Source organism: Python bivittatus, unplaced genomic scaffold (assembly GCF_059951505.1).
Source record: "Python bivittatus isolate LINGU-HERP-01145 unplaced genomic scaffold, Pbiv_v1 ctg000610_np1212, whole genome shotgun sequence".
In the NCBI taxonomy this organism is placed as follows: domain Eukaryota; kingdom Metazoa; phylum Chordata; class Lepidosauria; order Squamata; family Pythonidae; genus Python; species Python bivittatus.
The window spans coordinates 18,322,701-18,337,741 of NW_028277088.1; the positions used below are offsets into that span (position 1 = coordinate 18,322,701).

Below are 15,041 nucleotides of genomic sequence, written 5' to 3' on the forward strand. Positions count from 1 at the left end.
ACCATTTCACACTCATTTATGACCAGCATATTTCCATTTTAGGTTACAAGTGTGGGTTCCTTGATATCCCCGTAATAATGTGTGAAGGGACAACAGAGACACGTCTAAGCTCAACTGTGTCAGTTTTGGTTCCCAGACATACTGTATGTTTACAGGTCCTTATCTCCAATTCAAACATGCACACTTGTTGCATTAAGTGTGAGGTAGTTTGAGTATGTTGTACCAAAAAAGGAGAGAGACTGAGTTGTTTGTTTTTTCTTCCATGTCCCCAACACTGAGCTGATAAGAATTGCCAGGCTCATAAAACTGAGGGTTCTAGTGATAATTTTATAAATGTGTTAACATCCAGTTTAATGAACAGAAGTGCTTAATCGATGAATACTGCCTGTAGTCTTTCCTCTAAAATTTCAGAACAGCTTAAAAATGAAAGTTAAAGGTATATTATAGCATATTCAGGGTTCTATTATAACTATTGCATTGCTTTTCTTATAACAATGGTTGATATATAAAATATGTGTTATCCATTGTTAGCTGAGTTCTGAAGTTTTACAGCAAAATGAATGTATACATTTCTCAACAACTTTCTTTCACATTATTAAAAATAAAGGAAAGCTGTGAACTTGATTAAAAGAGTAATATGTTTTGATTATGTGTGAGTGGAAAAGTAACAATGGAAGAATAATTTCCACTGGGGATAAAAGACTAGAAAGGAGGGGAATTAAGAAAATGTGCCCCAATACACTGGCAAAATTCATATCATTGCTGAAGTTGTTTTTCATTTAATAGCTGACTGGGAGACATTCATTTAAATATGGTCTGAATTAAACTAAGAATTTCATGGGTGTGCCACTTTAACTGCAGAAGTTCATAGTGGTTTGTAGTTAAGTTGGTCTGTTTATTTATTTACAATGCTTGTAATACAGGTAGTCCTTGCTTAACAATGGTAACTGGGACCAGGATTTCCATCACTAAGCGATGTGGTTGTAAAGCGCGATGTCATGTGACTGCATTGCTTAGCGATGGAACTCCTGGCACTCCCCATTGCCATCTTTAAGTGAGGATCATGGGTCATTAAGCAAGGACCTCCCCGCAACTTTCTGCTGGCTTCCCACAAGCAAAGTCAGTGGGGAAGCTGGCACAAAGTCGCAAGTCCCAGGTGGTTCGCAAGCAGGCCTGTGGGCGGGTAAGTGGCTGCTGCCAGGTAGAGGGCAGTGCGCAGGTGGCTAGCAAGGTGCAGCATGAGCTTGGCAGAGCCAGCGATGGCTGCTGCTGGGCAGGGGAGGGTGCACTTGCGACTTTCCCTGCCCACTTCCCTATTGACTTTGCTTGTGGGAAGCTGGCAAGAAAGGTTACAAATGGCGATTGCGTGACCATAGGACGCTGCAACCATCGTAAATGTGAGCTGATTGCCAAGAGCCCAGTTCAGGATCACATGACCGCAGGGGTGCTGGGATGGCCAGATCTTCGAGGACTGGTCGTAAATACCACTCATTCAGTGCTGTTGTAACTTTCAATGGTTGCTGAATGAGTGGTTGTTAACCAAGGATTACCTGTATGTCACAACCCTGCAGGACTCTAGACAGCATACAGCAATAAACAAAAGAAAAATATATAACCATAAAAATCCAAAAATTAAATTAAATATAGAGGATAAATGTCCCTACTGAGGATTGATTGATTATGTGCCATCAAGTTGGTGTTGATTCTTAGCAACCACATAGATTTTCTCTGTGGCAATTTGCTCCTAACCTGGTCCTTCAGGTCTTCCAACAGTGCACTCATTACCACTGTAACTGAGTTCATCCACCTTGCTGTTGGTTGTCCTTTTCTTCTCTTTCCTTCCACCTTTCCCCGCATTAGAGCCTTCTCCAGATAGCTGGTCTTTGCCTGAGGTGTCTGATGTAGGATAATTTGAACCTGGTCATTTGTGCCTCAACTGAGAACTCTGGGTTGATTTGTTCAGAACTACAAGTTCTTGTAAATAAGGACTATGTTGAATGTTGAGATCTCTACTGTATAGTATTTTAGTATACTCCTTCCAGCTTTGTTTGTTCTTTGAATCAGTTACTATCTGTCCATTGGCATCCTTTAGCATACCAATTTGAGGTTGGAACCTTCTTCTGAGTTCAGGGATCTTTTGGAAGACTTACCTTGTTTGTCCAGGTCTTTCTATCTTTCTATCTTCAGTGCCTTTACAGATATTTATGAAATACTGCTTCTTGTATTTTCTAACTGCTCTCTGAACTCTTTCTTAAGTTTGTTCTTGAGATTTTTTGTCTTTCTTGGCTTTGGCTTCTCTTCTCTGTGATTTCCACAGCTTGTTCTGACATTCAGTTTGTTTTCTTCTGTTTCTCCAACTTCGGCAGTCTCCTTTCACATTCATCCTTAATGACTTTTTAAAGTTTATTCCATAGTTCCTCTGGTTTTCTATCAATGAGGCTCAGGAATTCAAAGTGATTCCTGATGTTCTCCTTGACAATGGTGGGTACATGCTCAAGATCTTATCTATGAAACTGGTTAGCTTTCTTCTTCTTCTTTAGCTTAACTTGGAACTTACACATGAGCAGTTTGTGATCAGTTCGACAGTCAGCACTTGGCTTATCACTGATGCTGTAACTGAGCTCCTCCACCTCCTTTTAGCAATAATATAGTCAATTTGATTTCTATATATTCCATCTGGTGAAGTTCATGTATGTAGGCATTGTTTTGGTCACTTGAAGACATTGTCAGCTATGAAGAAATCATTCAGGTATCAGAAATTGGTAAGTCCTGCTGCAATTCGGTTTCCTAAGCCATGCAATCCAACTACATTTTCCTCCTTAACATTTAGAACTTTGGCATTCCAATCTCTAATCACAAGCAGATATGGAAATGTCTGTTTGTTGCCATCTGGTGGTTGTCTGGAGTTTTGCAACCAAGTTCTGGTAGTCTTCCAGATATCTTAATGTGAAGATAATTTTAATAGTTTTGAGATTGTATACTTGTAAGCAGAACTTAGTTTATTTTTAACCTTTTGACAAATAATACTAAGCAAATATAACTTCTTTGGTCACAAAAAATAGACATAATCTTTATTCCCTAAGTTATGATGGCAGTTGGGACTGGAATTTCCATTGCTAAGTGATGTGGTCATAAACTGCAATGTCACGTGACCACATTGCTTAGTGACAGCAATCTCTACAGTCCCCATTGCTGTTGTTAAGTGAGCACCTCCTTGCAACTTCCTGCCGGCTTCCAACAACCAAAGTCAGTGGGGAAGCCAGCAGGAAGTTGCAAGTCCCAGGTAGCTTCCAAGCAGGCTGGCAGACTGGTAAGTGGCTACTGCTGGGTGGGAAAGGGAGTGAGGGGACATGTAGGTGGCCGGGGTGGCACTGCGTGAGTGCGACAGGCTTGGAATGGCTGCTGCTGGGTGGGAGAGAGTGTGCGAGGGTGTGCGAGTGGCTGGGGAGGGTGTGCGAGTGGCTGGGGAGGCACCGCACAAGCACAGCAAAGCTCAGGGAGGGTGCGCAGGCAGGAGAGACTTACCCAAGCAATTTGTGATCTTCCCTGCCATCTTCCTCATTGACTTTGCTTGTGGGAAGCTGGCAGGGCAGGTCGCAAACTGTGATTTCAGATTATAAATAGTGTGTAAGTTTTCGAAGTCCACTAGAATTTTTGAGTTGAGTGATAAACAAATTTTATGGAGAATTCACTAGCCTGCACACTGTTTTGTGAAGATATGATTCATCTGGTTGTTGAACTTTGCTTTTGTAAATCTTAGGTAAAACTGTTTTGTGATGTTGGATTGGCCAAAGGACAAAATTGGCCTAATATGGGTTCAGTAATTTTTAAATAATAATTATTAAATACTTTCAAGGATTGAATACTGGATTTCATGGTCCATTCTGTCTGGATATGTGGCAATTTTAAAATGTATGTTTAGACATAGATTTGTCTGTACAAGGCAAATCAAATGAGTATATTTCTCCCTAATCCTTTTAGTATGGAATAGCAATTGTTGTATCTATTAAAGAACTATTGGGGTGGCGGTGGCAGATCATTTATGAAATAATTAGGGATAAATGAGTGTTCTGAACATTGAGCCCACTGTGTTTTAGTTTCTAGTGAGCCAATTGGGCTAAAATAATTAAAGGGAACTTGTGATCACAGTGTTAGGTTCACTGTGTTCACTGCATCAGCTAAGATGTTGCAGCATTGTAGATTTCATATTCCAAGTTGGTGATAATTATAAAAGCATTTCAATTGCTGTAAATTTAAATAGCATTTATTTATTTACATTGCTTGTATGCTGCCCATTCCTGCAGAGTTTAGGTGGCTGTATAACTATATAGAATACCCCAAGGAACCCCATATACAGTACATATAATGCCAGAGTAACAAAATAAGCATCAACAAATGCACGTACAGTACCAAGCTTGAGCTCATACCAGTGTTTGGTCAGACTCGAGACAGGTCCTTCCCCAGCAGCATTCTGGGCATCTGTCGCTTCATTTGTCTGAGGTCCTTGTCTGTCTGGTAGCACATTTTCAGACGAACAGATTTTATTAAAAAGCATAAGCTTTCTTGAACTTCATCAGATGCATGGAGTGGTTAACCCAGTCTTTTTCAAACTTGGCAACTTTAAGATGTGTGGACTGGGGGAATTCTGGGAGTTGAAGTCCACACATCTTAAAGTTGCCAAGTTTGAAAAAGACTGGGTTAAACTGATCTAGGATTTAAATTGGAATGAGGCCAAGAGGCAAAGAAAGAGGGTTATGTAGATGCAGGTTACATCTGAGACAGATCTACAAATACATCATCAATCATCAATTGTAATGTATTAAAAACCTATTGTGTTTCTTAGGTCTTTCTGAGCTGAAAACTTTTGATGTGTGCTGGACAATAAAAGGGACTGCAGTGGATCTGAGAACAGGGAGAGGCCGCTCTGGAGCCGCTCGAGGGTAGAATGGGAAGACAAGTAGCGGAAACTTCAGATGCTTCCCCAACGCCAAGTTGTGCAAGCCAGTCTGGTCTCCCTTGCTGGATTCATTTGTGCATGATGCGTAGGGTCGAGCTCGTACGGATGGAACAGGGAATCCTGCAAGTTACCTCAATGCAACTTGCAACAGGCTGACCGCTCGGTAGAGGGTCGGTTTAGTCTATCACCCCGGCAGAGGCCTCGCTTCCAAAGCGTTGGGAAGGAAGGGTTGGCAGCGTCAAGAGCCCAAACCCCTTCCCTTTCTCCCAGCCTGAGCGGCCAGCCTAGGACTTCCTTGCAGGCCTCTCTCCGTATCTTGTGGTTGCTAAGCTTCATGACGCACGGTGCTGCGAGCGCCCATTGGCCGGGCCCCTTCCTGGTTCTCCCTCGTGGGATTCACGGAGGGAGGAGCGGAACCGGCGTGGCGAGTGGAGCATGCGTAATGCGAAGGCAGTCCCGTCTGGCCACGTCTGCCGGGTTGTGCTGTGTGGCGGCAGCAGCAGCTGCAGCTGTTCAGGGTTAAACTCAGCCTGGGGAGCGGGGATGCGGGGGAAGCCGCTGGGCGCCCCGGGCTGCCGCGCGCGCCCCTGGACGGGGCTGCGCTGGCCCCAGCTGCTGGCGCTCGGCTTGCTCGTGCCTCTCGCCCTCGCCTGGGAAAGCGGCGACTTGGAACTCTTCGACCTCGTGGAGGAGGTCCCGCAAAACTTCTACGCTTTCCTCGGCGTCGAGCAGGTGAGGAGGGAGGCGCGTTTGGGCCGCTCGGCGTCTTAAGCTGGGCCTTGGAAGTTCCTTCGGGTCGCGGGGCACGTGGCGGAGAGACCGCAGGGCGAGACCGAGGGGCTCTCTGGGCGCAAATGCTGGTGGACCTCTTCGCGGGGACCTGGCCTGCAAAGCCTGGGATTAGACGACGGACTCGGGGTTTCTTGTGGCAGAGGATGGGGTTTTAAAGTTACTTTTTAACAGGCTCAACAATGATTTTTCTGTGGCTTTTCGTAGCTCATGTGCCCTACACGGTAGCTGAACACATCTGAGAGGTGCCAGTTTGAAGAAGGCCGGGGTTTAGCACTTCCTGGGTTTCCCTTTTTCTTTTCCATTCACTGTATTCTGGCTCTTCTGATATTCTGTATAATCTGGTTTGATTGATGTCTTCCTATCCAAACTTTCAGCTCTATTGCTAAATGCAGTGTTATCCCTTTTTCTTGGATACTGTGACCAAGTACCAGTTTTTCCATTTCTACCTACACATTAAAATGTAACTGGTTCCTTTTTTCTATTATCCCACAGCTATTTTTTTTAATTTACTGTATACACCACTGAACTTTATGCAGTTTACAGTGTATATAATGAAGTACAGTGATCATAATAATATGGTCATATAAAACATAAACAGCATAGAACTATAATAAAAACTAGAAGTGACAGTCATGGCTCCAAAAATCAATCCCATTAAATAATGGTGGATGTTTCCCTTTTTCTTAAATTTTCAGATTTGCAAATATATTCTTTTCCTGCCTTCCAACCTCCTTGTTCCACTTGAAAGGTGGCTGTTGATATCTTTATTCCTGGATGACTCTGCTCACTATTGGGGGGGGGGGAGTAATGTTAATATAACATGTCCTCTTTGTGGAGTAAGTAGGCTTGTTGGTGTTTTAAGTTTATAACCTGCTCATCCATTGAGAACAACTTTGAAGTCTGGTCTTCAGAATTATCAAATGATGGTTGGATCTAATACTTCTCCTGTTGTCTTGTTATGTATCTGTCTAGGATTCCTTGTTCAAAGTTGCCTTCTGTTTTGAAGTCTCGATATTAGGCTTAATGTTTTTTGGGCCTGGCTTTTGCAGGCGGTGGGATTGCTGCTGTTTGGTGATGGTTTCATTGATTTCGTTTTTAATTTGGTGTTCTGCTGTTCTTGTTTATCTTGACTGCAGGTTACCATAGCCATTGGACTGAAAAGTGGATGTAAATGCCTTAAATAAACACATAAATTGCATATGTGAAAGCTTTAGAGTGTGACTAGTTGGTAGTGAACTGAAAGTTAAATAAGACTAAGGATTCAGGATTAATTAAATTAATACTGTAGTTACTATTATTATTGGGTTAATGGTTTGTGAAAACTGGCAGTACCTAATGTCTAAGCAAAAGAAGTTTTTTTAGGGAGTTTTTATAGTTTGAAATATTAGTATGAAATTTACATTCTTGACAAATATGTAACCATTAAACATAATCCTAAACTGAATCCAAGTACATAGCAACATTTGTTCTCTTTCCTTTTCCTGTCCAGGCACTTTTTAAATGATTCAGTAATTAGTGTAACTGCTTTGAATATATTTCATTATTGCAAAGAAAACAATGGGAAGCGTTTATGAGAATCATGACTTAACAGGAGAAATATTATTTTGGTTAAATTCGGTAGCTGGCATTGAAAGGACCATGCAGAAAATTTATATTGGGTTTCTGAAATTGTCTCCCTCATTATTCCTTCCCTTTTCATCACCGTCAAGTCACAGAAACTGCTTTTAAAGATCTTCACTCTGACTGATCTTCACTCTGACAAATTTGCTGAGCCATAAGAACCTGGAACAGGAAAGGGAACTTGGGGAGACTCAGAGTAGTACTGTGCTACATTCCACGTATGGCAGTCACTAGATGTTAACTGCTTGTGCATGATACTCTTTTTAGACTGGTTGATAACTAGGGAGAGGGTGTCCCATTGTTTCTAAAAGGACACTTATTCCATTTTGCATTTTGATGAACTGTTCAGTTGCTACTTTTAAAAATGGATATCCCTTGTGGATTATTAAAGTGTCCTTGCCAGTTTCCTTATTCTTGTATGACTAAATGACTGCCATTTAATCCTATAGGAGTAAACACTTTGGGAATGGGGACACGTAGCACAATATGGATCTGTATAGACTATGCTCAGGCAAGGATTGTGCAATTTCCTCCAGGTTTAGAAATATGCATACCTTATTCATGCAGTGAATGCGCATGGTAATGAGAACTACTTTATTAGATTCAAGTGGATGGATTTAAATTTTTTGTCTGTGTATATATGTGTAACTTATTTTTGCTTAATTGTAAGCAGGCTTTTTTGTACCTTTAAAATATTCCACTCAGTGAGGCAGTTCTGTTACCTACTGATACATGCAAATTATAAACAGTATAAGGTGGGATGTAACATTTTCATATTTAACAATGTATTTTTTAACAAGAAAGAGTATACTAACAATACAGTTGATCAGTTTATGAAGGACATATGTATTAATAATTCTGAGCAACCTTTTTCAACCTTCGGGAGTCTATAGCTGTCAGCGTGCAGTTACAGCAACTTTTCAGTTATTTCCTTTCTAATTTTTGTACAGTATAGTTCCATTTTATTTATTTATTTCATTCAATTTATATAGCCACCCATCTCACTCACGTGACTCTGGGCAAGTTAAAACAGCACAAAAATAAACTTGTATAACATTAAAAAAATTAAAACAGTAAATCAAAAAACATAAAAGAGCAGGAGAGTGCCAACCATGGCTCATAAACAATAATATTTTAATATTAATAGTGTAATAATTTTTGACAACGTATCCTCTATGTCAAAGTACCACAGTCTTGGGCACATTTAGAATTTTAAAAACATGTCATGATGCTGGCATGTGATCTAGCACATTAATTAATTTATTTATATTTCAAATTTGTCACTGCAAATCAGTGAAATTAACTGAATGCCTCCTATAGCCCCCTTCCCCAATGGCTTTCTACTGCCCCATCTTCCTCTTTTCATTTGGATGACAGGAAAGGCACATGTTCAGACAAAGCGCTATGCTGCTGCCACTACCAACCATTTTTATTTTCAGGACTCTAAGTGGACCTGGAAGCATTCTTGGAAATACGGTGTTTGCAACAGATGCTTTGCTATGCAGGATGGTGGTGTACAAATTCATTTTTTAAAATTATAATTAAAAAAAACCTGATGAGGTGTAGAACCTTGGAGGCCAAAAAGAGGTGTTTCTGGATATGTCAGTGCCCCCAGATGCCCTGAATGGAACCCAAGGATTGTGAATCTTTGACCCTTAGAGATTGAGTTCCAGCTTTCATTACCATGAGTTAGTATGACTAGTGATAAAGGATGATGGGAAACTGTAATTAAAAATGTTTTTAATCCTGTCCTAAGCAAGTACCTTACAGGTAAAAGAATACCTAAATTGGACTTATCCTGAAAAAAAAGCCCTTATAAAGGACATTTTAACTTGTAAATTTATCTTCTGGCCCATAAATGTAAAATAATAATCTTGAATTATGAATATGTAATCATTTCTCACTGAGCTAGGTAGCCTGCTTGATCTTAGAACCAGGGTTTGCTCTGGTTAATACTTGGATGAGGAACCATGTGGGATGACAAGGGCTGCAGATTAAACTGGGAAATCAGAAAACATAGTCGAAGCAGGCAGTGCTAAACCACTTTCATATTATTGCTCCATGGATGTGTCCAAATAAGTCACCAGGAATTGAACTTGACTCAAGAGTTTATTTCTATGTAGTAAAAAGATCTGGAGCTGCTTGCCCTTTCATACTCTTATCAATACTCAGACAGCAGGAATTGAACAGTTCTTGAGGATACTGCATAACCTTCAAGCGAACCTAGACTGAAGTACCAATTACTGTAGTTGTAAATTCCTCAAGCCTCCTGCTGGGTTGCATTGCATGAGATTTTAACTCTCTTGGTGTCTGGAGGAAAAACTCAATAGTTTTTCCCCCCCTCTCTTGCATTCCAAATTCATGGACATGGATTGATCTCTGAATTCTTCAGTACCTGTCATACCCATTGTTGCTTTTTTATTTAAGAAGTTTATTAGTAGGTTGGTACCTTGTTGTAGTTGTTTTATTACTACGTACTTAGAAGGCAGCATTTGCAATACAGATAAGTATTTTATGCAATGGTTCCCCCCCCACCCTCACCCGTTATAGTGACTGAAGCCAGAACTGCTGAAGGTCTCACAGTGAAATGCTGGTTTATTCCCCCCCCCCCCATGCTCAGAAAATATAATATCAGAAGAAGAGCTAAATTGTTGACTAGCCTGGTAATTGTAAACAGATTTTATTATATTACCTCTGCATAGCCTTGCACAGTAAATGTATTTCAAAAGGAGTTTCTTCTTTATACAGACAGGGACAGCACTGAAGACTAGGGCAACTCAGATCTTGATATGTGCTTGTTGATTTAGCAGGATTGATCCCCAAAAAGCCAGATGGGTTTGTGCTGCTTTTTCTACCAACTATCGCTAGTCCAGACAGACTTTCAGTGAGAATTTGACAAAGAGCCCTGCCCAAACCAAAGCTTTCGCTGTTTTCCCCAGTAACTGCTTGATTCCAGTACTACAGAGTTGTAATGCATCTGCTGTTATGTATTGAAAATGATGAATATCCATCTATGAGTTATGATTTTTATATCTATTATTGATTCTAGAAACAAACAAAACAACCTTTTGTTACCTGTTATGTTGCTGTTCTGAATAATTTACTTAAAGCAGCCTGTCTTATGTGCAGTTAGTAAAAACAAGATAGCTCCATGCATTTAACCAGTGCTTACCACGATTGGTAGGATTATCACATTCTGTGTCTGTGAATTCCTCCAATTAAATGTGTGAAAGAACCAGTGCTTTGGGGTTTTGACGAAAGGCAATAGTACACGTATGAGTAGTTGCCTAGCAACTGCCTGCATGAATCCTCTAATTCCATCCTTGTATTATTAGAGCCTGTTTCATGTGCACAAGACATGAGAAACATACACTGGTTCAACTTGGGAAAGATGCTTGCTTGAGTTGACAGTCTGCTTGGATCATTTTTTTATTTAGGAGTCACCATTTATCATTATTAGCATAAGAAAAAGTTGATGTTTTCTGCATTTCCCCTTTTTTTTTTGCAATGAATCATGGATTATAATTTGTTCCATTTTCTTGTTATGTTTTAAGGCCAAATGTAAGTGATTTTAGGTAGAGTCCAATAAATACAATTTTAAAATACTACACAGTGAACATTTTCCACCAGAAGGATAGGGGTGGGCTGGGGAGATAGCTTTTAAAAATTTGCTTTATGGATCCTGATACCATAAATTGGGGAGAAGTGCAGAAGGATGGATTTTTTTTCCATCTCACTTTACTGCTCTTAGGCAGGAATGTCAGAAGCAAAGAACAAATCTTAATTTATTTGCAATATCCATCATGAACTATACTACTACATTAAATTGTATGGTTTAACTAATCTGAAGCACATTTAAGAAGCAACAGCTGTTGGCTGCTGATCCAGATGAGGACCTTTTTAGGAGAGAAGGAGGTGCGAATACCCACCCCTTCTCAATATTCCTATCATTGTTGAGCTCTTGAAGTGATTCGCTGTGGATAGTACCTCTGGAAGGTCATTTTTCTACAGGAAAAGTAGTGCTGGGGGAGATTTAATATCTTTATTCCGCTATTTTTTCTCTTTTATGCTACTAATCTTATCCTTGGGAAAGACTGATGGGAGAGAAGTTATTATTTTAGAGATGGAGGAAGAAAAGCTAAATGATGAGTGATTTTGTTCAAGGGCACCAAGGAGATGAATAGGACTTTGAAGTCTCTCAGCCTCTAACCTGAACATTGTCAAACATATTAGTTACTCAGATTTCTGCTTCTGCTATGCAATAATGGATTTTGCCAAGAAATGATATGATGATGTTGCCAAACTAGTCAAGGTGCATTTCCGTCTTCTGCTAGAGGCAACATAACTTATGTCATGGAGGTATGCAGCCTGAAGATGTTGCTTTAATAAAATCTAACAAAGACATAAGACAATTCTGCTAGATCAGGCCGAGGCCTTTTATAGTGTTCTGTTTTCCATTGTGACCAGTCATATGGAACACTGGAACACTGAAAACAGAATATAAAGGTATAGCCTCACAGGTACTGGTGCTAAAAATTAGATAAATAAATAAATACATCTCTATCTCCTACATAAAGAAATGCTTCCTTTGGTCTAAGCCAGTGTTTCTCAACCTTGACAACTTTAAGATGTGTGGCTTCCAACTCCCAGAATTCCCTAGCCAGCTATGCTGGCTGGGGAATTCTGGGAGTTGGAAGCCACACATCTTAAATTGCCAAGGTTGAGAAACACTGGTCTAAGCTGAGTCTCTCATGCAATGCCATTGCATTAGTTGCAGATTCTGGTATGGTGAGTGAGCAAGAAAAAAATCTTGCTATTCACTTTTTTCATACTATGCATAATTTTTGAGACTTTCCCTCTCTTAACCGCATACTGTCTTTTCTACTTTAGAAAGGAAAAGGCTTTACTTTAAAAAGAAAAAAGAGAAATTTCATGGGGAGATGGCTCTTTTCTGCATCCAGAAGGTGGTGGTTCAGTACGTCCTGCTATAAAGGAGAGTGTTGCAATCCTCTAAAATTGCTTTTATTGAAAAAAGCAAGATAATATTTTTGCAGGCTAAAGTCCGCATGTGACCTTGAGATAAGAATAGAGCACATTTTAAAGTGTGCAGGATCTTGACAAAGATTTAATATTAATTTAATACGTGATACCATGTATTTCATAATTTCCCCCTTTGGTGACATTCCCCAGCTTACTGCCTCTTGGATATGTGAAAATTGCGACACCCAGAATCCAGACCTGGGCAACGGGACTCAAAACTAAACTTAAAGCATTTTGAACTTGAAACTTTTCTGGTAAGGTTGGAACAACATTGGAAAAGTTCCTTTGAAATCTGATGAGTTTGTGTCAACTTTGAAATGTTTGTCTTGTTTGCACCAAAATCCCAACCCAGCCTGGTCAAAATCCCTGCTACCTAAAAATTCGAGAAGTTGCAGGGATGGCATATCTGCAGGGCACAAGGCAGCAAGGTGGTTTGGGCAGCGTGGTTGCCCATGAATAGCAGTGCTCCTTAGCTTACAATGAAGGCCCTTTTCAGATGGGCCCTGTTTTCTTAGCCTGCATGAGAGAGGACCTTTTTAGGTTGCCCCAATATGGTGGGACTTACTTCCTACTGATGTGTACCTAGACTTCTCAATTTAGTTATTGCTTAGAGTGGAAAAGATGTTCCTTCCATTTAAAGGTGCTGTTAATTGAATTTCTAACTGGCTTGTGTGGTAAAAAAAAGAAGAAAAACCCCCCACATACGTAGTATGTAGTGAGCATTCAGCTAAGGCTGTTTTGTCTTGTTTAGACCTCTTATTTGCATATTACTTTTATGAGGGCATTCCTTTAAAAATGGCTAAAATTTAAAAAATAGAAGGAAAAAAAACAGTGTAAAGCTAGAATTATTTGCTCCACTGTAAGCTCCACCGTAATAAATTTTTATTAACTTATACTGAACCTCATTTTATAATTTTATTGGCTGTTAAATATAGCAAGGAGAGATCTTTTCAGAACTCTTTGTAAAGGTTTTTGTTTTAATTGCCTGAATTTAAATTTGTCATCTAACTCGATTGTATCAATCCTAGCTTCACATCATTTATGAGCAAGATAAAAATCACTTTGGAATACATATGGTATTTAATGTTTATATACGGATGCTAAGAAAAGAATTCCTGGTATTACCTCCATCAGTTGCATTATGGTAAAAAACAAAAACAAAAAACCCATATAGCTAACATTAGTATTTTGGGTTATGTGATTTTGTTTTTGGTGTGCAGCTTAAAGACAGCTAAGCAAAACTTTTAGAATGGCTGAGTCATTCAACTTTACTCCTAAGGTAGCATTACATATTTGTATCACTAAATGCATTATTATATATTTGAGATTTTAAAGGAGATTAATTTTTTAAAAATCAGTTTTGACTTCTTACCACTTGATGGCAGTGAAGGAGCTAATGTTGCCCGGAAAGGTTCAGGGCGAGATACTTTTATGGATAACAAAATGGGGAGGTGCAAAGGAAGTTTCTGACACTGTAATATTATTCCTAATTCTAGATGATCCTGCAAGTGATGGTGGTGAAGGAGACACCTCTAGGTGGAGCTTCAGCACTTCCTAAAGGGAAAGGTTGCTTTTCAGCCTTAAGTTGAATTTTAGAACAAGTTCATTCAAACTTGTTTTTCCTTCTTTGTGTGTAGAGAGTATGCCTGCAATATTCAATAAAAATGTATTCAGAACTATTGCTTGTTTTTCAGTATGAGTAATCTCAAGGGAAAAAAAATCTGAAAGATTTAGGTAGGAAAGAAAAAATGCATGTAAAAATCAATAAAACATAGTGTAGAGATTATTAAAGATCTAAATGAACTGGTTCTAAAGGCCTCCATAATTTGGACTGAAGTTTGAAGATCAAAAGAAAGAGGTGCACTTCAATGGCACTTTAGAAAAAAGATGAAAATATTTTAAAGATATAATATTTTTAATTAATAAATTGAATTGTGATACAGGTAGTCCCCAGATTAAGAACACCCAGTTTACAGATGACCCATAGTTAAGAATGGAGCCTATTGTAGCAAAATTCAAGTTAATACACAATGATTCAAGTTAAATACACAATGGTTTGAGTTAATTACACAATAAGTAGTTAATACTACTTATACAGTATTACACAATAATACTGTTCCAGCTTCCATACAAATTCGACTTAAGGACAGACCTTGGGAACAGAACATGTTCTTAAACTGGGGACTACCTGTACCTCTAATATAGGTTTCTGGCAAAAGGATTGGCATTTTACTATTTTGTTATTAAGTTCTATTTCTTTTTCCTGTACTGCTTTGTTTTTCTTTGTCCTATCTTTGTTTCTGTCGTCCTTTTTTCTCCCTTGAGGGCCAGCATTGAAAGAGCCCTTTTCACAGTAAACACTGCCCTGATAGTTTTATCTTCTGCTTGAAGATGATCTGTACTAAAGCATAAAACAGGAAAATGTGTATGGGAGAAAGACTTTCCTAATACTAAAGTCAAAACAAGAATAGGCACAAGCTGCTACAGCCATTATTGGAACTAAAAACAAATTGTATTATCAGGTTCTTAAAAGATGAGTTTTGGGGATCTTTTGGTGAAGAAAAGCAATGAAAAAACTCTCCTATATAAGTGCTGTGCTAAAACTGGGGGTCCATAAAAATTCACAGTGGCT

The 15,041-nt window shown here is 39.3% G+C and overlaps 1 protein-coding gene across 2 annotated transcripts in view; it reads left to right on the forward strand.

The window, feature by feature from the left end:
* The first annotated feature begins 5,406 nt into the window (after positions 1 to 5,406).
* DNAJC1 (DnaJ heat shock protein family (Hsp40) member C1) overlaps positions 5,407 to 15,041 on the forward strand; it is a 91,108-nt gene continuing 81,473 nt past the window's right edge. For both annotated transcript variants that reach the window (XM_088150394.1, XM_088150395.1), the window contains exon 1: positions 5,407 to 5,689. In XM_088150394.1, the coding sequence (XP_088006520.1) occupies positions 5,501 to 5,689 (189 nt within the window). In that variant the 5' untranslated portion in view covers positions 5,407 to 5,500. The remainder of the gene's footprint in view (positions 5,690 to 15,041) is intronic.